Source organism: Cottoperca gobio, chromosome 14 (genome assembly GCF_900634415.1).
Source record: "Cottoperca gobio chromosome 14, fCotGob3.1, whole genome shotgun sequence".
NCBI lineage: Eukaryota > Metazoa > Chordata > Actinopteri > Perciformes > Bovichtidae > Cottoperca > Cottoperca gobio.
In genome coordinates, this window is record NC_041368.1 from 16,018,473 (window position 1) to 16,041,348 (window position 22,876).

Here is a 22,876-nt window from a genome sequence, read left to right on the forward strand (position 1 = left end):
CAGCTTACTCTACTCAACAGTAGATACAGCTCCACTTCTCACGGAGCAAAGTTACATCGGGATCCAGCGAAACGTTGTGTAATTATGTGTCTTTTGAAATACTAAACAGCTTAGATAGATTCTCCACGTGAGAGAAAACACTGACGTGGACAGAGGGGCTGTTGGTTTCAGCTTTTTTGGATCAAGGTTCATGTTTTTTTTTGTTCGGATTTCGGCAGTTTCACAGACGCTGGTGAGTGAACACCATTTTTAACGGAGCTGATATATTTACGACGCGTGTAAACTACCTACAGACAGCTAAACGAGCCTGTTTATTCCAGGTAATTATGGTTAAATAGCACACTGACAGGCTGTTTCTTGGCGGTTGTGGTGAGCTGTAGGTGGCCGCTGGTCTGTCACGGTGTGTTTGACTGATAGGTCATTCACCTGGTGGCTGCAGCCTCGGGCGCATTTTTGCAGACAAGATTCATCGTCAAGTCAGGCCAGATGTTGGTCGCTGCTGCTGGGCCTCCAATTTCAAACCGTGGACTAATCATATTTCTGGTGATAGCTGGTTCACGGCAAAAAGGCAGCAATATGTGTATATATATATACCTTTTTTTTTAGGATGTACATTTCACATGTGTTTGCCCCTGAGAGGGAGCTGTCATTGCAGCCTTGAGTGAGCAGCAATGCCTCCATACAGAAATACATAAAGAGCTATGAATATGAAGAATTTCATTTAATGGAAGGCTTTCAAGAACAGATCCAACAATGGACTCAATGCTCCTGACTGTAATGCATCAACCAGAGTAAAGGGAAAAAGATGCTCTCTCTCAGACTTTCCCTTCAGCAGGAGGTCAGTGTCATTGCTCTGCCCTGTGAGGGGAAACAAGAAGGCTTTAGATTAACTTACAACCTGCTGGTCAACCATGTCCCCAATATACTGAATCACCACAACATTTGTGCAGCAAAAATATTCAATTAATTTCAGAGAAAATGTCTTTGCAGTGTAGAATAAAGAAAAGCTCATACAAAAACAAAATGTACACATAAAACTACTTGTGAGTTGTAAATCTGATGGTTAACATTCAAGGAATCTGCTCTAAGAATGCACAGTAATATATATGGCCGCATTAACTCAAGTACAGGGTAAAGTAGGCGATGTTCTCCCTGTCAGACCTTCCCTTCAGCAGGAAGTCTCACACTGGCTTTGGGTTTCCTGACAACCTTCTGCACAAAGATATCAGTTTGCTGCTTTCTTTCTTTCTTTCTTTCTTTTCTTGCCAGCCACTGACTGTGATCACAGGTCACTGTTTTCTGCTTATTATAGACATTGTTTGTTGGCTTGTCCTTGATCAGCGGACGCAGTGGCCTTTTCAAGGTCAATACCCCGATTTATCAGAGTAGGTATCCACTCCTAGTCTGTGCAAAACACACTTCATGAAAGAATCCTCTAGTCAAGTCAATCCAAGCAGATAGTTGGCCCGGGCTCCAGATATCTGTCTCTGAGATTTCTGTTTCAATACAATGGCTGTGACGGAAATAAGAAAATTAACACCTTACTTCATATACAAAAATACAACCAAAACTCTCTGCAGGGTCAGCTAACACCAGAGGTACGTAAGATAGTGATGAAACCACTAGTCCATTGACAGAAAATAATAATCAATCAAATAAAAGCCAAATATCCATTGTTTTCAGCGTCTTAATTGTGAGAATTTGCTGCTTTTCTTTGTCTTGTGTTAGGTAAACTGAATATGTTTTGGATTTTAGACAAAAAATACAAGCAAATTGATATGTGACGGTAATTAAACGGTACATTTTTAATCAAGAATATAATTGACAAATTAATCGATAATAAAAACAATTGTTGGTTGTGAGAAAATACGCTTTTTCGTAATGTGGGTGAACCGGCCCTTTAAATCTTTCAAGAGAAAAAAGCAGCAAGGCTCCTCTTAAACCTCTGGCCTAATTCTCTGCAAACTACAAGTAGCTTAATCTCTGCATGGAAATGCATTAGAATTACATACAAAGCTTGTGGATACCACTGGACTAAGCACGGCTTAGGACGGCACCTAAGTATCCCCCACCGGGATGTCCTCATTTCCCGCTGTTTCTTTTTTTTTTTTGCTTTGATCATCAAACTGAATTTCACAGGAAAGCTACTCCAGCCCAGGGAGAGGAGGTTTCCCCACGTGGCATCCAGATGTTCGGCTCCCTGCACGTTCAGTCTCAACAAGACCAAAACTTAGGAAACTTTAGTAAAATAGTGAAACTGCTGTTTGAGTCGTGAATTTGAGTTTCAATGATGAAATCAGTATTTGGAGACTTTAGTTCTTGTGTACTAAGAAGAGGAAATGGATGTTTTTGGTGAAACTGCCTGTGGGCACATTGCAGAAGCGAAATCGGGAAGTTGCAGGATGGCTCGCTTGGTCAATAGTAATCTGAGTTTAAACAAATTGCTTTGCGTTTCAATGTGACAGAAACTGTCAGTGAGAATAACAACATGAGGAAGCTGTAGGAAGCTGTAATTAGTGGATTCGGATACACTGCCTGAGAGTGTCTGCGTTGCATGCCGCAGTGAACTTTGATATGGCTTAACGGTCAGTGTCTCCCCAGAGGAAAGATGCAAAATAGCTGCTTTGAGAACAAGAACTGGATGCGTTTCAGCCTCTCTGAAACTGAGGACAAGTGTTCTTGGCAAAATAACACCGCAGCCACCATCACACCCTGCTTGCTCATAATAACTCACTCATGCAGGGCTTTGAATAATAGGAGTTCATTTGTTGGAAATTTGAAATATGATGATTATTTTTTTGTTACTCAGCAAGTTGTGAAATCATGCCTGGGGAAAAAAAAAGTCTCATTTCAAAGTGCATAGGGCTGCAAATAACGATTATTTTCTTGATTTAATGTATTAGTTTGTTCTTTAACATGTCAGACAATGATGCAAAATGTCGACCAGTGTTTCCCAAAGCCCAAGATTACACCCTCTAATGTCTTGTTTTGTCCACACCCCAAAGATAATAGAAATCTGAAAATATTCACATTTAAGAAGCTGGAATCAGAATTTTGACGTGGACTCAAACCGATTCTAAATGACTATCAAACAAAGTGGGCGATTCATTTAATAGTTGACAACTAATCGATTAATCTTTGCAGCTCTAACTGCAGTACGGTTTACAATCCTGGAGAAACTGACACGTTCTGCGTTTGGTTGTAAGCAATTTAAACTGATTCTGGTGAGGTTCTTGTCTTGATGTCTTTTTTTCCCCTCATGTTTTAGGTAGGAGCGATGGATAGGAGACGTGGCTGGCTGTGGAGCGCAGCAGGCCTGGATCCTGCTCTCCGACACCAGGGCTGAGGAGCTGCAGAGGAGTGAGGCGACTCCCCCCTCAACATCAGCTCAGCTGTCTATTTTCGCAGTCCTCATCATCCAGGCTGCCAGTGTGAAACTAAGTCTTGAACTGACCTTTGCTGAAATTGAAGAGGTAGCTGCATTTACATCTGATTCCAGCCGCCTCTCAGGTGCCCCTGAACATTGTTTTATGTCCTCCTGAATCTGAACCATGAGGAACAGATCGAGCCTGCTTCTGGGCTGCGTGCTCCTCTGCTCCGCCTCCTTGCTCTACCTGGGCATGAGCGGAGTAGAGTGCCCTCCGAAAAGCCATCGGTACCGGTGGATGGAGCTCAACCTGGGCTCAGCCAATCAGAGCTCATCCTTGACCGAACATTTCCCTGAAGACACGCCCCTCATCTTCATCGGAGGCTTTCCCCGGAGCGGCACCACGCTGATGCGCGTCATGCTGGATGCCCACAATGCTGTGCGGTGCGGGGAAGAGACCCGAGTGATTCCCCGCCTCTTGGCCATGCGGGCCACCTGGAGCCGCTCGGTGAAGGAGAGGATACGACTGGATGAGGCCGGCGTCACCGAACAGGTGTTGGATTCAGCCGTGCGAGCGTTCCTTTTAGAGGTGAGCTGGTCATCTGTTCATCTGCAAACGTGTTTTGCATACACAGGGTTATTAAAAAATAAATCTAAAAATGATTTAAATCAAGATATTAAGCAGAATATGCCCTTTAACATTTATTTTCATTATTTATTTATCTGCCGGTCATTTTCTTGATGAATCATTAAGGCTATAAAATGTTAGAAACAATTGTGAAACAGTGTCTGTCACCGTTTCTTGGCACTCAAGGTGACACATTTCTTGTTTTGTCTGACTGTCCAAACCTCCAAAGTATAACATTTATTATCATACATGACAAAAAAGTAAGAACATTTTCCTCACACTTGAGAAGCTGTAGCAGGCATTTATGTTAAAAAAGAAGAAGAAAGAAAATCTAAATATTAAATGTGGTCGATCAGCATATCTGTATGCAAGATTTTCATTTCTAACCACATGAAGCCTAATATTTGATTAAACACCTGTAACCATTTAAAGACAATGTACGGGCTGTTTAACACTGGCATTTAGCAATTTTGCTAAATAAGATGCAGTTTAGGTTACAACTTCTCAACTGCATGATGGAAACAGACGATACATAAACTAAGAAATGATTATTAAAGGTAATAGGAAAATATCCTCCTTTGCTTTCTTGCTGAAAGATCAATATCACCGTCATGTCTGTCCATTAAATATGAAGCTACAGCCAGCAGATGCTTATTTTATCTTTACATCTTTACAGCTAGCCTGGCTCTGTTGGAATGTGACACAATCCACCTACCTGCAACTCTAAAGCTCTGTAACACTTTATAAATGTAAAAACAAATTGTGTTTTAACAGGAGGTTATGAGCCAAATGAATGAATGAATTTGTTGTTACACTCCGGCTGCTGGCTGGGACTTCATATCAAGCGGACGGATGAGAGAGCGTCAAATCGGCAAGAAAGCAAATATTTCCCAACATGTTGAAATTATTGTGTTTTAACAAGGTCATTCATATAAATGTATAAATAAATGTCACACTATCCTGGATTCCTGGGTAATATCTAGTGTCGTGGGTAAATGAGTCATGTTTCTCTTTAATATAAGTGGTACGTTCTCATCTGTCAATTTCATATATATTTATATTTAGTCTCTCGATATGTATTAAAATCTTGGTATTCTCACAATTAAGAAAGGTGTGTGTGTGTGTGTGTGTGTGTGTGTGTGTGTGTGTGTGTGTGTGTGTGTGTGTGTGTGTGTGTGTGTGTGTGTGTGAATAATAATATAATCTCAATGTGTTTCAGGTGATAGTGGGCCACGGGGAGCCTGCACCTCGCCTTTGCAACAAGGACCCGTTCGCCTTGAAGTCGCTCTCATATCTGTCGCACATCTTCCCGAAAGCCAAATTTGTGCTCATGCTACGAGACGGACGGGCAACTGTCCACTCCATGATTTCACGCAAGGTATGCTGTCTCTTATTCTCTCCGGTAAACTTTCTCACAGGCTCGTGTTTCCACACAGCCACTTGACAAATTTGAGCTGGTGCCACAATAAATGTTTCTGTGTTCACTCTTTGTTGTGATCGGTCTCCTGTTTTTATCTTCTCTCTCTCTCTGCCTCCGTTCACAGGTCACCATCTCTGGCTTCGACTTGACCAGCTACAGGGACTGTCTGACCAAGTGGAGCAGCGCGGTTGAGACCATGTTCAGCCAGTGTCAGGCAGCCGGGGAGTCCAGGTGTCTGCCCGTCCGCTACGAGCAGCTCGTCCTCCACACAGAGGAGGAAATGAGGAAGTTGCTTCATTTCCTAGAGCTGCAGTGGGACCCGTCAGTGCTGCACCATGAAGAGCTGATTGGAAAGGCCGGTGGCGTGTCTCTGTCCAAGTGAGTATGTGAAGTGTGTGTGTGTGTGTACACCAAGTTAGCTCTAGTGGTATCTGACCAAGCAGATAGTTTCAGTTTCCTGTGCTGTGGGGTTTTTGAAATGTATGTTAAAGTCCATATAAGTAAACATATAATTCATATAGTCTCCTGAAAGCCACCAGACTCCAGTCAGAGCAGTCATTTTTACTGAGCTGATTGTCGTAAAACACACGCAAACAAACAATAAAACCCATGAAATCGTATATAAACCAATAAAACCCGTCTTTGATCGTCTTTCCACTGCTCCAACGATCACCAAGCGTTTGAAAGAGAGACTGAAGTAAGCGATATAAAAAAGAAGTAACCACAGTTGTTCACTAACCCTGCCTTGCAGTGCGTGATATGTGTGATATTAACCGTGACACACAAAAAGAAAAACATAAAGGTATACTCCACTCATCTACTTGCAATGCAAAGCAGTCTACTTTCAGCAGGTTTTCCTTTTTGTTTAAAAACCTGCATATATGATGGATAAAGGCAGGGTTCCTCAAAGTCATTGAATCTAAAAATAAGGCCTTAATTGGAATTAAAATGTCTTAAATAAAGTTTTTAAAAAGTCTTAAAAATGTCTTATTATTTAAGTGTATTATGGTGGTTTTTCTTCACTGAGATGCAGCACACATTGAGACGCAGATTTAAACACAGACGAGTCTTATATTTGAGTCCACCGAGCCACCAGGATGCCTGAATTTAGCCAAACCTTTCAAGTAAAGCTTCCAGACTTCCCTCAGTAAATGTTTAATTTGTGTCGCTCAACTTATTTGTCGTGTATCAAGGGGATTTGGTGGAAAATCTGGCTGCTTCACGCCACAAAAACCCAAACCTGGCGTGTATTTGAAGGAATTAGGCCACATTCTGAGGGAGTTAGCACCCAAATGTTGATGAGTTATGCAACGGTTGGCACAATATTAGTCCCACAAATGTTTTATAACCTCCTGAGAAATGTAACTCATCACAAAATGTGGCACGTTGTGCTTCTGAATCATGTTTATTGACACATCTATTTATTTAAAAGGGTGGGTTGATTTTGTATGGAAGATTTAAAATGTCTGAATTAAAACAAATCAAAGAAATAAAGTATGTTGTATTTTCTTATTATGTATTTAAAAGAAAAACATTAATTCACTTTAAAAATTGTTTTAGATTTTCATTAACATGTTTTACATTTAACTATGACAGTAAATACATACATACAAATTAAATCCAACCATATAACTATGTGGAATTTTATTTCACTTTATTTGTTTAAGTTTTAATTTTCTTTTTGTTTTATTTGTGACTCTTCCATGGCTAATTACAAGTACTGGTATTTGTTTTGGAATATTTTCACACACACACACTGACACACTGTTTTTGTACAGGGTTGAGCGCTCCACAGACCAGGTGATGAAGCCGGTGAACACAGACGCCCTCTCCAAGTGGGTCGGGCACATTCCCTCCGACGTGATAAGCGACATGGCTGAAATCGCCCCCATGCTGGCTCGCCTGGGCTACAACCCCCACGCCAACCCCCCCGACTACACGAAACAAGAGCCCATGGTGTCTCTGTACAACTACTCACAGGTTAGTTTGTAAAAAATAAAACATGAGGAAGAACAGAATCACAGCTTATTTAAAAAGTAAATAATAGAAACATTATGATAAAAGCCTATCATAGATTATGATATTTTTTTTTTAATGTATTTTTTTTTTTTTTCTTCATCAATTACTTTAAAATAAATTGATTAGGTTGTTGTTTGACTCATTATCATTGATTATTTAAGCAATAGCTCACGACAGGCCGTGGTATATGGTCATTATATCACAGTTAAGGGGCGTGGTACAACCCCCTTAACTGTGATATAATGACCATATACCACGGTCTGAAGTGAGCTATTGCTTTTATAAAACGGTTACCAAGTGTGGCAATATGAAAGAAAAATACCCACTCCAATTTAAATAGTTTTTATTATTAAGTAACGATGTTCAAAATAAAATAGTCCCTCCGTTGCCTTCTGCACAAAACGTAGTGCTAACAGCTAGCGCGCTAACAGCTAGTGCACTAACAGCTAGCGCGGTGTTCTGTTCGTTTTCATTTTTTTTCCATTTGGTCTACCTGCTCTTCACGTAGCTCTGCATGTCGTCTTTTAGGGGCTGTTTTCTCTGGAGATAGCCACTGATCGATCCACTCCTCCAGAGTAGAGAACATTGTACTATACTAAATGGACGGTCCCTTGTATTGGCGCATGCGCGACCGGAACCCGCAACCAGATTGAACTGTAAACACGTCTGTGTTTCAGCCTGTATTGTACGTGTTTGATTATTGTCATTTCACGCTGATATTATCTATAATAAAAGCAACCGAACGAATGTAACTCTGTTCTTATTTACATAGTAAAGCTTTGTAAGTTTGTTTCTTAACGGACGTAATTTAACAGCTGTAACGGTTGTAGCTTTTTCTCAGACGCTGAGGGATACTGAACTTGTTGTTAAAAGTAACTACAATTCTACCCGTGATATACGCTCATTATATCGCGGCTAAGAACCAATCAGATTGCTTGATTTGACATGTCCGTTTTATAATCAACTATATAGTTCTGCACTAACTTTGAGTTCATGTCCCCACACATCCAAACATTATTTTTCCTGTTGCCAGATGATCCTGTTAACCAGAGTTTAGAACCTGATGCAGTGCCACAGACGGTCCCTCTTAATATAATATATAATGCAAAATCTTTTTCCATGTATATGCTATTTGTATTTAATACTTTTTTTTATTCACTTTTTTTAATAAAACAAAAGGTTGGTAGATATATATTTGTTTTATAAAGAAGTTACTGAAATGACCCGTAAAGAAGTTAATAATACTGTTTGAAGAGAAGAAACTGCATTTATATAGCGCTTTATCATGTTTGCCATTCTCTCACACACACACACACACACACACACACACACACACACACACACACACACACACACACACACACACACACACACACACACACACACACTTGATGAAATGGAGTTTCTGGTTTAATGTTAAGCATCAGATTTCCCCCATTGATTTCACACCTACACAACACTAGTATGTAGTTCGACCCCTTAGTGCAGCTTTAATCTCTCGCCCACATCACAAAACCCCTAGTGTCATGCAAACCTTATTTTTTTTACAGCTGTCAGGATGAATCAGAGCACCACAGTTAGAGAATGTATCTCTGAAGTGTGTTTTTAAATCACAGATCCTCTACATTTCCTGTTCCAGCCTAGATGATCGTTCTAATCATCAGTGAACTTTGTGTCTTTTCTTTCCTCAGAATTTGAAAGCAACAGAGACTCCACACCCCAGTTAAGCAAAAGAGGAAAAACACGCTATGGATGCACCTTAAACACAGACCTCCAAATCAGCAGTAACTAAACCTCAAAGGAATTTTAAAGTGTCATGTGTATTTTTTTAATTTTTTGTAAGACTAATGTGCGGTGTTAATGTATGACGGGTGCAGTGTTAAAAATACGGACTCGTTAAGTGGTTTGGATTTTGTATCTCATGTGGACTAGCTGCTGGAAGAAGTTTCTCTCTCCAGCATGCGCACAGCGCTGGATCGACAGTATTACACTGCATTTCGACGCGTCCTCTCTCCTTGTACCTGAAAGTATTTCAACATGTCTGTAAAGTTATGATTCACCACAAATGTGAATGTGTCTTTAGACAAATCTTTCACTTGCTGAGAGTTCAGTCAGTGTTCATGAAGCATAACGACTGTATATTTTTGAAGACTTACGTTTATTTTCTTAATAAATTATTTTGGTGCTGACCATTATTCAGGAACCTAATGTTGTTTATTCTGAATTGATTTAATTAGTGTGTGTATATATAGTTAAAGATAAAACATTTTTAAAGAGTCTAAATGTCTCCTTATAATGTGGTTTATGTATTTTCACTACTTATTCAGTTACCAACTCGAGACACAATTCTTTAAGGCCCTGTCACACAGCTCCGTATGACAGAAACATGCCGGCGTATATGAATATTAGCTAAAGATTTGTCAGAGTCCAAATACAGTCCCACAGCAGTGTTGTAGCTGACTCATACATAACTAATTATTATACGTATGTCAAACATTGATAGAGTATCACTTACTTATTTAAAACGTTTCAGAGCGTCCGGACAACGGAGCTGGAAAAGTACCATCTGGTTCACGTCATGCTGATGCTGGAGAACGGCTAACATGCTGAACGCTAGCTGTACTGTAGAAACACGTTTAATAAGTTACTTCGTCGTCAGGCATCATCTTAACATAGGGTAGGAATAGGGTATCCACTCGTTATCAATACATTGGCTGTAGGATTCACCGTCAGCCAACGTAGCCCATCTAACGTACCTCTAACGTAGTCACGTAGGTATTCACGTACAATATTAACGTATTCCGTATTCACGTATGTCTAACGTAACGTCTGCATATCTTATGAAGCACACGTCGGGTACGTCCGGTAATTTTGAACGTGCTCAAAACATCAGCGTTCAACAACGCACCCCAGCGTAACACAGTGAGCTCTTAACGAATACTACTTATACCTTACATTATTATTATCAACGTACACCAGCGTGTTGCTGATATTTTGTATACACCATATTTTTGTATACGTTATGCATCCGTTGGGCATTCGTCTGATACATTTTGTATTAGTAAGTGATGCGCTATCAATAGGTTAGACATGCGTATCTGTATATGTTCACTTTTCCGATCCGAGGAAAAGTTGGACGACTGACAAACTTTCGTAATTTTCGAAACGGCGCATACGTTTCTGTCTTACGGATATGTGTGACCGGGCCTTTAGTCTTTTTAATGTATTTAATTTTTTCAGCTTGATGTCTGTTTTGTCTTTCACTTTCTATGTTGTCTTTTTATGTGAAGCACTCTGCTCTTGAGAGGTGCTATTTTAATAAACGTATTATTATTATTATTATTATTATTATTATTATTATTATTATTACAAACATTACAACATGAGTATGTTTGACAGTTAGCTGAGCCACAGCGCCATCTAGTGGTTTAAAGACTACCCAAAATAACCTGGTTGCCCTTCTTTCTTTCTTTTTGTAGAGACAAGAAATATTCTTAACACTCACACTTCTGTCTTTATGGTTCAGTAGGAATAACTTTACTCAGTAGAAACAAAGTTACACGTCAAACTTGATTTTTAAATGAAACCCTGAGATGGACTGGGCTGCTGAGTGTTGCAAAGAAAATTATAAATTCAAATGATAGTTTAAACTAAAATGATATACCCATATGATTAAACTAAAAAATGAGCTACATTTGATGCAAAGTTCAACAATGGACTGAGGTAATGCAGTGCAGCTATACTCGGACAATAAGTGCAAACATTCATCTGACTGCTGCTGTAAAAAACAGTTACACACATTTAAAATTAAGCTGCATGGTCCACTATCCATCAATAAAACTTGTCAATTACATTGACATTTCAAGAATAAGAGCATCTTTTAATTTGTTTACTTTTTCTGTTGAATACAAAAAAAAGTAAAAGATATTTTTATATTTGATCATGGAGCTAAAGTGACCTTTGACCTCTATGTTGCATATTGAGCCAGCAGCACCAGAGCAGGCGGCTGTACCTGCTAGTCTCTGGATGTGAACATGGCAGCAACTGTGTTTTGTTCCTCTGTTGTCGGGCGGGGAGCGTGACTCCACACAGCCCTGCTGCTGGCCAGTGTGTGGTGAACCGGGGTGGGCGGGGCTTCTGAGCTGCATCTGAGCATGTGCAGGAAACACCTAGAGAACTGAAAGACACACAAACAGAGGAGGAGGAGGCAGCAAAATGAATATGATACAGAGATACAAGTAACATTCAGATGTCTGAGCAAGAAGGAGGGAAAACGTTCCTGCTCAGCTACATGAGGTGGGATTTTGAAGTACTTTTACTTTACTTGCATATTTCCATTTGCTGCTTCTATATACTTACACTCCACCACATTTAAGAAGCAAATATTGTAGTTTTTCCTCCACTACATTTATTTGATAACTTTAGTTACTTTGCAGATTCAAATTGATAATACAAAATATAATCAACAAATACATTATGTTTTATTATAGGTAAATAAGATTACGAGGAGAAATTCATAAACTACTCAGAATATATAAAATTGCCATTTATCAGCTGCAACATTAAAGTGATGAACACATTAATACATCAATGATTATGTTACAATATTATAACATATATTCGGAAATGGGTCATTCTGTATAATGAGTATTTTGCTTTGGTAATAAAGTATATTGTTAAAGTATATGATGCTAATACTTTGGTGCTTTTACTTTAATAACATTCTGAATGCAGGACTTTTACTTGTAACAAAGTATCACTATTTTTACAAAAGTAAAAGATGTGAGTACTTCTTTCACCACAGTTTGTATGTAATCACAGAGGATGTTAGTTAAGACCGTGGGGTCAAAGGCAGGGATAAACAGTGAGAAGAGTTTATAAACCATGGCTGGATTATCAACCAGGCGGCAAATTGATTCATTCTTTTCTTTAATATTATTTTTTGGCCATTTTTGCCTTTATTAGAGAGTGCAGCCGAAGCTAAAAAAGAAAGGGGGACAGAGGGGACGACATGCAGCAAACAGCCGAAAGTTGGATTCAAACCCCGGCCTTAGTACTTTGATTAATTCCAGCCTGGCTTCAAACCTCTGAAACATCTTCAGTAATGCAAATAGGTCTGGTGTTGTGCCAAGTGGTGGCTGTTTTCACTAGTTGAAGAAACAATCGACCAATCAGCTTTGTAGGTGGGATACAGAGCTGCCTAGCCACAAATAATGACGACAAGGGCAATTAGTGTTGATGAAATTGATGCACCTTTAAAGGTTGTTGTAAGACGACCAAAAAAAACTGTCTATAGTGAATCCAATGCTAAGTCCGTACTTTTCTTTAACTTGGATTCTGGTGTTTCAGTGTTTATATATATATATATATATATATATATAATATGACAAACAGACTCAGGCAAAATGAACTGTGGTTTAGTAAACCAGCTTTGGTTACAGCAGAATTTTCTTCTGTGATTAAGTGCTTTAGTTGGGGAGTCCACGCAAAAGTTTGGAGTTAAATAAACAATCTCATTTAGAAGGAGGGAGATCTGTCCTCTGATGACAGAGGACAGATCAGATGTTTACAGGCAGCGGTTGTTACCTTGTTGTTGAGCAGAACATAAATAATAGGGTTGAGGACGGTGCTGGTCTTCGCCAGCAGGGACGGGATTAAACTGGCGGCAGGCGGCACCACGCCCGGCCGTCCAAAGGAGGCGAGCATCGCCACCACACCGTATGGCATCCAGCACAATAGGTAGCCTGTCACCATGGAGACCACCATTAGGAGGACACGGCCTTCCCTCCGCTCAGCTGAGGTCCGGTTGATCCTGGTGACCTGGACACATGTGCAGATTATGAGACAATGGGCACCTGGGCACAGACATAAAAAACACTCCAAGACATACATTTTATAAATGCTCGGCCCTTTTTCTTGTAGTTTTGTTTTTTTGCAGTTATTTATGTGTCTGTGGTTGTTTTGTCCCTTTTTGTACCTATGTTGTGTGTCTTTGTAGACATTGTGTGTTTCTTTGTATTTATTTTGAGTCTCTTTGTAGTCTTTGTGTCTCTGCACGCTCACCTGTCTCTCCACCGCCCGTACAGCAAGCAGGATCCTCCCGTAGCAGAAGAACATGAGCAGCAGTGGCAGCAGCAGGCAGAAGATGAACAAACAGCTGATGTAGGAGCGAGCTGCGGTCGAGCGCTGCTGCCACTGGACGGAGCAGGTGGTACCGGGGCCCTCCAGCCCGTAGCTGCTCCATAACACACAACATATGCTTTGATTTCTTTCACATGCTTCATGTTTAACAATATGCAGTTCTAGTTCTGTGTTATTATGTTTGATATCTCCCTGTTTTGAATTGCAAAATGGTATGAATGTATTTTCTCTTTGTTCACGTTTATAGTTGTATGTGTTACATAAGGCTTATGATAGGAAGGCAGACACCTCCCTAACATGCTATTTTATCTTCAACCTTCAAGCTCAGGCAATTCAAAAGAACCAAAAATGAAGAAAGTGAAAGATGAGGAAATATTCAAATAACATATTTGAATAAATACCAGAACATTTTAAGTTTGATCCACAGTTTTTGGAGTGTGACAAGCCCTTTATTCATTTGTGATTGCCATTTTGTCTTGTTTGAGATAAGTTTTATCAAATAAATAAATAGCCCAATATTTTGCTTTTACAGTGTGTCAATATTAACATATTACCTCAGTAAGTTACAGTAACACATTGTGGAGTTAAGTAGAACAGATGACCAAAACTTGGGGATTTAAAGTTATTTCCTCTTAAAGCACTCACTTCTTACTTCTGTATTTTACTAAGTGAATAAACCATTGCATACTTTCCTCCCAGTTTTAGCATCATTTGACTGAATAAGTGGATACATGAATGATGTAATGGATGAGGTGATGGCTTAATATTTGGGCAGTGCAGACCTGCTCCAGCCCAGCAGCGGCGGCAGAGTCCAGACCAGCGAGTAAAGCCAGGAGGCCACGACAGCAAGTCTGGCCCTGCGGTATTGAGAGGAGTCCGACTGGGTGCTGCGGAGCACCACAGAGTACCGCTCAAAGGACAGCAGAGAGAGAGACACCAGAGAAACCATACCTGACAGAGAAAAAGACATCATAACACAAACAAAGGACAGCAGTTAGCGATCAAACTGAGCCAATCATCAAATAATTTCTTCCTTTATTAGCCTGTTTTATGACCAAAAATCCCAGAAAGTCTTCTGCTCCTCTACATTTAACAGCTGCAGTTACAAATTACCTTGCACATTAAGATTTTCCATTCAAAACACATAATCAATCCATCAAATATTGTATTATTAGAATGATATATTATAATATAATTAAAATGCTGCTTGAAAGTTAATGTAGGCCTAATATAAAATCCAATAGGCTAATATAACACATAGCGCGTCTATTTTTCCAGGATAATAAGTACTTTCAGTTTTGATACTCTTATGGATATTTAGCTGATAATGATCCAGTACTTGAGTAAGATTTTGAATACAGGACTTTTAGGCCTACTTGTAAAGGAGTATTTCTACATATTATATTGCTACTTTTCTCTGTACATCTTCTACCACTGGAAATCCTATAAAAACCAATGACAAATGTAGGGCTGCAGAGTCATTTCTAAACACACCGTAGTAAACAAATAGATTTAAAATGGAACAACTAATAATGAAATGAAATAGAAAATGTTTATAAAATGTTAATCTGCATGTAGAGCCAGGTCAATGATACAGTGACACACTGTCTTTTTTATTTAAGTAAGTGCAATATATTATTTTGGTGGTATTTCCACGTTCTGCTACTTCTTCTTCTACTCCACTAGCCTTCATGTCAGATACAATATGTACTTATGTATGTACCAGGCCAACATGTATCTGATAACTTCAGATTAATAATACAAAATATAATCAACAAATACATTAAATTCACAAGCTATATTTAGGTTCTAATACTTTTGTTTATGGAAGCCACATTATTTTTTAAATGTCATGCAAAAAGTCAGTCACTCACCGAAAAACGCGTTGGAGAAACCGTACCACCGGCACCCGTAGGATCCGGTCAACCACCTGCCGCGCACGCTGGCTGCGAAGCTGAGGGGAGTCCCGAAGATGCAGACGAGCATGTCGCTGGCGCTGATGTTGATGAGCAGCAGGTTTACCGGAGTCGCCAGCCCAGGGAAGCGCGAGAACACCAGGAGCACGAGGAAGTTACCGAGGAAGCCCAGGACCAGGATGAACCCGAGGACAACGGCTGCTGCGGTGTGACCCGCCCGGCTCAGCGCGCCGGTGGCGGTGTCCGACACGGAGCTGTGGCCGGTGCTGAGGTTGTTGCTATGCTGCATGACGATCATCATGGCGACCTGGTTAAAATGACTTAAACCAGAGACATCATAAAACAGAGAACAAATGAAGCATTAACAATATTAAGGCAAAAAGGCACCCACCGAGTACATGACCACAACAAGACGTTTAAATACTCGTAGAGGGGATGAAAGAGGTGGGAGAGTTAACTTTCTCTTTCTCCCAAAAACATATGCATACCTGTGGGATGCTCCCAGTGCCGAAATCTAAAAGTTTTATTAAAATCTATATTTATTTTAAAAGTAACATATTAACAGAATAACTGAAATACAGGCCACCACTGAGAAGCAAACATCTAATTATTGTTAACACAGTTTTGAGGCAATACAAATATAGTAAGATAGTTTTTTTCTTTAGGCTACTGACATTTGTTAAAATACTATATAAGTAGATTCAACCCAAGAACCTAAACAATTAGGATCAAAGTAATACTCCTATAACAAACTCCTAAATAACAATTAAGTTTGAATAAATAAAAAGTGAAGAAATCCCCAAACCTTCAATGAGACCAAGGACACACTCCCACAAAAAAGCGAAAGAAACAATCAAACCAAGAGGCAGACGCTGACGTTTGGCCGTAGATGACCATCACTTCATCAGACACGTCTTTTTTCTGTCCCGTTATTCTACTTATTCTAGACCAGATTGGAGACCTAAATAGCTGAGCCAACATATCAATAATACAAGCTGTGGTTGACTCAGAGGACGAGCCAAGAACACATTCAGCCTGGCAGCATGAACTGATGAGATGCTGGGGACACTAATGAACAATCACAACAAGAAAACCCTCCATAACAGACATTTAGATTTAGAAAGACTCAAGTAATTTAAATGTTTAATCTTAAATTCTTAAAATGTTTAATCTTAAATTCAGATAATTTTCACTGGATTAGTCTTTCCCCAGTGCTTATCTTTATGGTGTAGAACAAGCCTCTGAAACGATATTTAAATCATCACTGTGACATTAAAACTCCTCTAATTTAAGGTGAGTCTGCTGCTCTTTAAAACAACCAAGCTGGATGTGCTTCTTTTTATTTGTATTAAATTTGATATGGACAATGCAATTTAACATGAATGTTATCCAACAGCTCCAAGACAACCGTGTAAAACACTCCTAAACGGCACTTTGTTTCCATGCCAAATTATATATAATCATTTGAATGTTCTTATACACATAAAGATGCTTCCTGTTTTGCTGTAGTGCTTCTCTCCTGCTCTCTGTAAGGCTGCTAAGTTGTTTCCACGGCTGGTGACCAACCAAATGCCACAAACAACCAAAAGCTAACTTTCTAATAAATACATATACCAGCTGTCTAAAACCTTTTTAGACAATTGTTCTGATGCATTGAAAACATAACATTTTCAGAAAGTGACAAAGACGGTTCCGGTTTTCAAAACGTAACAAAAAAATAAATATGTGTATTTTTTCTGTTTGTGAATGCCCACAACACAGACCAATGTGATGCATACTTCACACACACACATACACACACACACATACACACACACACACACACACACACACACACACACACACACACACACACACACACACACACAGAGCACAAAGTAGCAGCAGCCACACACGGTTTTATACACAAAACACATTCATGGGGAAAAACAAATTGCATTTTATAATTTATAAAATAATAAAGTTACACATAGCTTAGTGGATTTTAAAGGGAAGATAAACTTTTTTTTAGACAGTGTTCTGAAATGTGTCCATTTATAGGCCAAAGGTGGTAAATCTCATATTATAAATCTTCTTTTATGTTATTCATACGTTCTATGATTGGATGGTGATGGCCTGGTTATATATCCATGTTTTACTTATGAATATGGAATTCTCAAGATATTATAAATAGTTGTATGATGTTCAGCATGTTATTATCTTGACTAAAATATAGCATTATATCAAACATTTTGATTTCAACCTTCATGTTAAGTTTCTTTTTTAGAAAGTAGGCAAAAATCAATGCAAAACATTCTTGTAGCTACACATTGACAAAGTTTTCTCGTTCACAGAAAGCACGCTTTTAGCCTCTTTCTAAGTTTTGTCTGGTAAATTCTGTGTAACAGCCCAATGAAAGTAAAGTTATTATTTAAAGTTGTTATTGATACAGTAGTAGGCTAATTATCACACATTTTCCATGCTTTCTCCCACTGTATGTAATTAAATAAGGAATGCTAAATACATCTAGATGCTGGGACACATTATGTGTTTTGATAATCATAATAATGTGTTCCTAATATTTTGTTAGAGCACTTCTCTTATAATATAGCCCGAAAGCGAGGGAACATTTCGACGCTTCAGTGACGTAGCCAGAGAACGACGTTTCCGTAGCAACTGGGGCCGATCCGTTAACCGCAGCGGCCGCTGTACTACCGGAGCTTATCGAGGAGTGGGGGGGATTGTCGTCGGTAACCGGACACCTCCTCTGTCTTGTGGGGCGTAGTGACACGGGGGCGACGCAGTTTCTAGGCGGCGAGCCCGCAGTTCCGTGCGGAGATGCTGAATATGTGGAAAGTCAGAGAGCTGGTGGACAAAGCGTGAGTAATACTGAGGAGCAGGTGTAGCTGTTTGCGCTAGCTCAACCGCTAAGTGGCTGCTAAGCTAACCGGCTAGATAGGAGGCTTTACCCGGGCAGCATCAGCAGCTTTAGCTGGGCAGCATCAGCAGCATTTATCGCTGACAGAGGAGAGGATACGTCACGGAGATAGCCCCCTCAGCTGTTAGCTCTGACTAGCTGGCTAGCTGCCAATCATCAACCTTGTGGCATAAATAGAGATGTGTGTTTTACAATGGCTTCTCCAAGTGTACATTTTGTTCACACATTTTCATATGGGTCAAGAAAAATACAATATTAAACATTGCAACTTATTTTATTTCCGATCCACAACGAAAGCTATCTAGTTAGCTAATTCCGCTAGCATTGCTAAACCCAGGTCGTATGTGTGTACTGTTGGTGCTGCTGCAGATTCACGCCCTTTCCCACCCTGGTGATGCTCGCCACCTCTCTCATGCATTCACCTAACATTACACCCCGAGTAGAAAGCCAAGCATTAATGATGGAAAGCTAATGGGCTAGATAATTGTAAGTGGATAGTACATTTACTGCCAATTAGCGACCAACCATGTCTTAACGAAGCCCATGATGACCCCATGGTCCCGAACCGTTAAGACAACAAAGCTTGTTGTCCAAACAGATCATACTGTAGCTAATGCTGATGTTGCAGCCAACTGCATCTTGTTGTTTGTCTAAGCACTGGACTACGCATGCTTCATTGTGATGTGTGTCTTTGTGATATTTATTGTTTCAAGTATAATGTGCAGTTTAATTAAACAAGTCATACTGTAACCCAGGAGGAGGAGGAGGAACAGCTTTCTGTCCTGTTTATTCCAAGAGATATACTGATTTATATTAATCTTTTTTTACATAAAAATTGCTAACTACAGTATAAAAATACTTTGGTACAAGTAAAAGACCTGTGTTCAAAATCTAAAGTGCAATAGTACTAGCATCAAATTATACTTGAAGTACCAAAGGCAAAAGCACTCCTTATGCAGAATGTCCCTTTTCTGAATCATATTATATTACTGGATTATAATTATTGATGCATTAATGTGTACAGTACACCACTTTAATGCTTCAGCTGGTATAAGTGGAGCTAATTTTAAGAACTTTATATACTGCTGGGCAACCATCAGCAGGATAATGCATCACAATGTATCAGTTGATTTATAATTTGTAATAATAATATGAACATGCAAAGTTACTAGTAACAAGCGCTGTCAAATAAATGTAGTGGAGTAAAAATAAAATGGTAATACTTTCTATATACTACATTCCACTACTGAGTGAAACAGAAACCCACAAAAGAATTTGAAGATACAGTGTTGCTTTTAGTTAGTTGAGATCAGTAAGTAAACCCATTTCTTGGTCCTTTTATTTAAAACCAAGTCAAAAACCTTTCATGAGGAACTGGAGGGCTGGGTTTGTGGTAGATACAAGAAAACAGTTTTCAAGTAGCTTTACAAAGCATATGTTTCATAGAGCAACAATAATCAGACTGAGAATCAGCTTTATTGGCCCAGTATGTGTACACACACAAGGAATTTGACTCTCTGTTTTTGTTGCTCTCAGTGTACTTACACAGAAATAGACATACAGCTAACAACAATGAAAAGAAAGCTGGTTAAAGATAAAAGATAAACATTATAACAACTATAATGGCACTCGGAGAGCACAAACCTCTGCCTTGGAAAAATGCCCTATCTTGCAATGTTAACGAAAGTGAAAAATAATCGTTCAGCCCTATTAATTAAAACTTGGAGGTTTCAGCTCCCTGTAGGTTGTAAATGTGCACTTGGATTTTGATAGCAATCCTGCAAACAAGGTTAAATGCAGGCTATACAATGCATAATGTGTGGGTGTTGCATTAGCACTCATACTGTACTGTACTGTACTGTGTCCGAACACTGAAACCTTGAAAGAAAGATGTATTGAAAAGCTAACTGCCCAGTAACAAGAAGAGTACAGTATGCCAAAAAAAAGCTTTAATTTCAGGGGGATTGATGAACTCTTGCATACATTCTGACCTGTATACCTCTTTAAATAGATCATGAAGATGACCAACAAGGCTTCCATGCAGAAGTCGTCTTTAAATCCTTAAAATAATTGTTTTGTTATTTCCAAATCATATCTTTATTTTCCACACTTACATTTTCAACCCTATAAAATAAAGCATTGTAAGAACAAAAGTCACAGAAAAAATACTGACATGAAATTTTCATATTTCACTTTGACTGTGCTCACTGTGAGACCCCACGTTCTCCGGTTGGCTCCGCCCTTTAAAGGACCAATTATATTGCAAAATCTGCTAAGGAAAAAAGAGGAGACGATAGAAGAAAGTTGCATAAAGGAAAGATGAGTGAAGAAAGGAGATAAGAAGAGGGAATATACAGTATAGAAGTAGCACAGACTGAGAGCTCAACAGAGATTTAGATGGAGTAATAGACACCAGCTCCCATCAGCTATTGGTTGTGCCTGGCTGGGCATGATGAATACACTCTATTATTGATCTACCTCAACAGAGCTGGTAGTGATGGCCTTGCTTTTCCTGCAGATAAAGAGTCACACCATTATGGAGCTTGCGCTGTCTGTTGTCTGTCTTATCTGCTGACAATAACAGTCAAAGGCAGCTCCTGTAATGTACAAGTGGGGGGGTTGCTGATAGAAAATGAAGTGAAGGAGACAGAAATATGAGAAAAGTCCATGTGAAGGAGGGAGGGATGACATGCTGAAGGAGCAGCATGAGAGGAGAGTGAAAGGTGTGTTTCATGTTGCAGTGCTTTGGCTGTGGTTTTTGCCAGGGGTCTGTAGAGCAAGCCATGCCTGTCAACAGATGCAACACACACACACACACACACACACACACACACAGGAAAACAAACACAGCAGATGGTGAGCACACAAAAACAAAGAGGGCAGGAAGCACATATTGCTTATGGGGAGGTTTGGCTGTGTTTACCTCGCTGTTTTACACACAGATGGATGAACACAACTTGCCGACAGAGAGATCGTTGGTCATTTATAGGTTGCACTCAGTGTATTTGCGTCTGTTCTAATGTGTAAATATAATAATGTGTGTATATTTTTAACTGAAACACTGACAATAACAACCTCTGTGTTCACAGAAAGACAAGAAAGTTAAAATGTCCAGGGTTTAACCTTTACATGTTTGAAATATGGATGTAAACAAAACATATGTTGGTGTAACTTCTAAAGAAACTATATGTTTGTGTCAACAGCACTAACGTGGTAATGAACTACTCAGAGATCGAGTCCAAGGTGAGAGAGGCCACCAATGATGACCCCTGGGGCCCCTCCGGACAACTGATGGGAGAAATAGCCAAGTATGTGTTAGACACACATACACACAGTTACTGTATCTGCACACAAATACATACATGTTATCACTAAGGTGGCAGGTAAATTGTATTGTGTGTGTGTGTGTGTGTGTGTTACACACACATTCACACAAGGTATTTTATTAAAAAGAAAGACAATTAAGGGCTCCAGGGGCCATAATACAGAAACGTCCTTTCTTAAGCCTTATGTTAAGACAGGAAGAGTCTAGGATATCTCAGGTTAGGAAATCCTAAACAGTAAATCCAAGATTGCTTATCAACTTTTAGGTCTGTTACCTAACAACCAATACTGCTTTTCTCATCTCGCCAAGCTAAACAACTTTGTAGTCGGTGTTTTTCTCATTGACAGTAAAAACAACGACGGCCACTTAACTTAAGGTGAGTTAGAGATGTTGGTAACATCTGTAGAGAAATCCAAATATGTTTTTTTTTGGGAAGATGTAGCCTGTATCTGCTTTTAAGATCTAATTTCCGCCTGTTGACACTTTGTTTGTTGTGTAAAAGTGATAAATGAGCAGCCATAAGGATGAAACAAGGTTGCTAACACTTCTGGTGGAAAAGTGAAAGTAACGGTTATCCTAAAGTTAAGAGAGTTTATTTTAGATTTTGGGAAGTTAGGATGTTTGTGTAATACACTTTCACTATCTTAAGTTAGGATAGGAATGTTGACTTTGGACCATGGTTACTAAACAGTTAAGATAGGATCTGCAAGTGAAGAAGTTTCTGTAATACGTCCCCTGATTATGCTTTGGTTTACCTGCATTGGGTTATTCCCAGCACTTTGACCTTGTGTTTGTATATGTAGATCTACCTTTATGTATGAGCAGTTCCCAGAGGTGATGAACATGCTGTGGACCAGGATGCTGAAGGACAACAAGAAAAACTGGAGACGAGTGTACAAGGTATGGTTACACTGTGTTGTATCTGTGTCGTGTTGTACTGTGGAGCTCAGTTCTGTATTGCTTATCAGGATTTATCAAAGCTGAGCCTCAGTGCTTTTTTGTTCCCACATGGGTTCCATGGTTTCAACTATATCCTTGTGTCCTTCCCACATAAGCACAATACTGATATGCAAAGATTATAAATTATGCAAGAGCCAAGGAAGAACTTTTGGAGAGCAATTAAGCTGAGTTAAAGAGAGAGGA

The 22,876-nt window shown here is 39.5% G+C and overlaps 3 protein-coding genes across 7 annotated transcripts in view; 2 read left to right on the forward strand and 1 right to left on the reverse strand.

The window, feature by feature from the left end:
• Window positions 1-9,713, forward strand: tpst1l (tyrosylprotein sulfotransferase 1, like). Of its 2 annotated transcripts, none has more exons than XM_029447477.1 (6): window positions 1-320; window positions 3,269-3,956; window positions 5,215-5,373; window positions 5,540-5,793; window positions 7,194-7,395; window positions 9,126-9,713. In XM_029447477.1, the coding sequence occupies exons 2-6, from the start codon at window positions 3,552-3,554 to the stop codon at window positions 9,159-9,161; spliced, it is 1,056 nt and encodes a 351-aa protein (XP_029303337.1). In that variant the 5' UTR covers window positions 1-320; window positions 3,269-3,551; the 3' UTR covers window positions 9,162-9,713. The 2 variants fall into 2 exon arrangements, with proteins under 2 accessions (XP_029303337.1, XP_029303336.1); XM_029447476.1 differs by having other exon boundaries at window positions 1-232.
• On the reverse strand, window positions 3,855-16,398 carry LOC115018493 (pinopsin-like). 2 transcript variants are annotated; one of them, XM_029447474.1, is made up of 7 exons: window positions 16,297-16,398; window positions 15,450-15,811; window positions 14,358-14,526; window positions 13,498-13,669; window positions 13,021-13,254; window positions 11,447-11,611; window positions 3,855-3,977 (listed from the first exon to the last, which is right to left on the reverse strand). In XM_029447474.1, the coding sequence occupies exons 2-6, from the start codon at window positions 15,790-15,792 to the stop codon at window positions 11,450-11,452; spliced, it is 1,080 nt and encodes a 359-aa protein (XP_029303334.1). In that variant the 5' UTR covers window positions 15,793-15,811; window positions 16,297-16,398; the 3' UTR covers window positions 3,855-3,977; window positions 11,447-11,449. The 2 variants fall into 2 exon arrangements, with proteins under 2 accessions (XP_029303334.1, XP_029303333.1); XM_029447473.1 differs by lacking the exon at window positions 3,855-3,977 and having other exon boundaries at window positions 11,310-11,611.
• LOC115018492 (clathrin interactor 1-like) overlaps window positions 15,627-22,876 on the forward strand; it is a 15,283-nt gene continuing 8,033 nt past the window's right edge. For 2 of the 3 annotated variants that reach the window (XM_029447470.1, XM_029447472.1), the window contains exons 1-3: window positions 18,153-18,349; window positions 21,612-21,716; window positions 22,537-22,633. In XM_029447470.1, coding sequence (XP_029303330.1) covers window positions 18,309-18,349; window positions 21,612-21,716; window positions 22,537-22,633 — 243 coding nt within the window. In that variant the 5' untranslated portion in view covers window positions 18,153-18,308. Of the gene's footprint in view, window positions 15,763-18,152; window positions 18,350-21,611; window positions 21,717-22,536; window positions 22,634-22,876 lie in introns of those variants that run through there. The other variant, XM_029447471.1, reaches the window with a different exon arrangement.

Bases quoted from the DNA above. Each gene is read 5' to 3' on its own strand.
- tpst1l (XM_029447477.1), top strand. From the start codon at position 3,552: ATGAGGAACAGATCGAGCCTGCTTCTGGGCTGCGTGCTCCTCTGCTCC. The intron at 3,957-5,214 runs GTGAGCTGGTCA...AATGTGTTTCAG, and splicing joins TGCGAGCGTTCCTTTTAGAG to GTGATAGTGGGCCACGGGGA. The intron at 5,794-7,193 runs GTGAGTATGTGA...GTTTTTGTACAG, and splicing joins GGTGGCGTGTCTCTGTCCAA to GGTTGAGCGCTCCACAGACC.
- LOC115018493 (XM_029447474.1), bottom strand. From the start codon at position 15,792: ATGATGATCGTCATGCAGCATAGCAACAACCTCAGCACCGGCCACAGC. The intron at 14,527-15,449 runs GTGAGTGACTGA...TTTCTCTGTCAG, and splicing joins TTTCTCCAACGCGTTTTTCG to GTATGGTTTCTCTGGTGTCT. The intron at 11,612-13,020 runs GTAACAACCGCT...TGTGTCTTTCAG, and splicing joins ATGTTCTGCTCAACAACAAG to TTCTCTAGGTGTTTCCTGCA.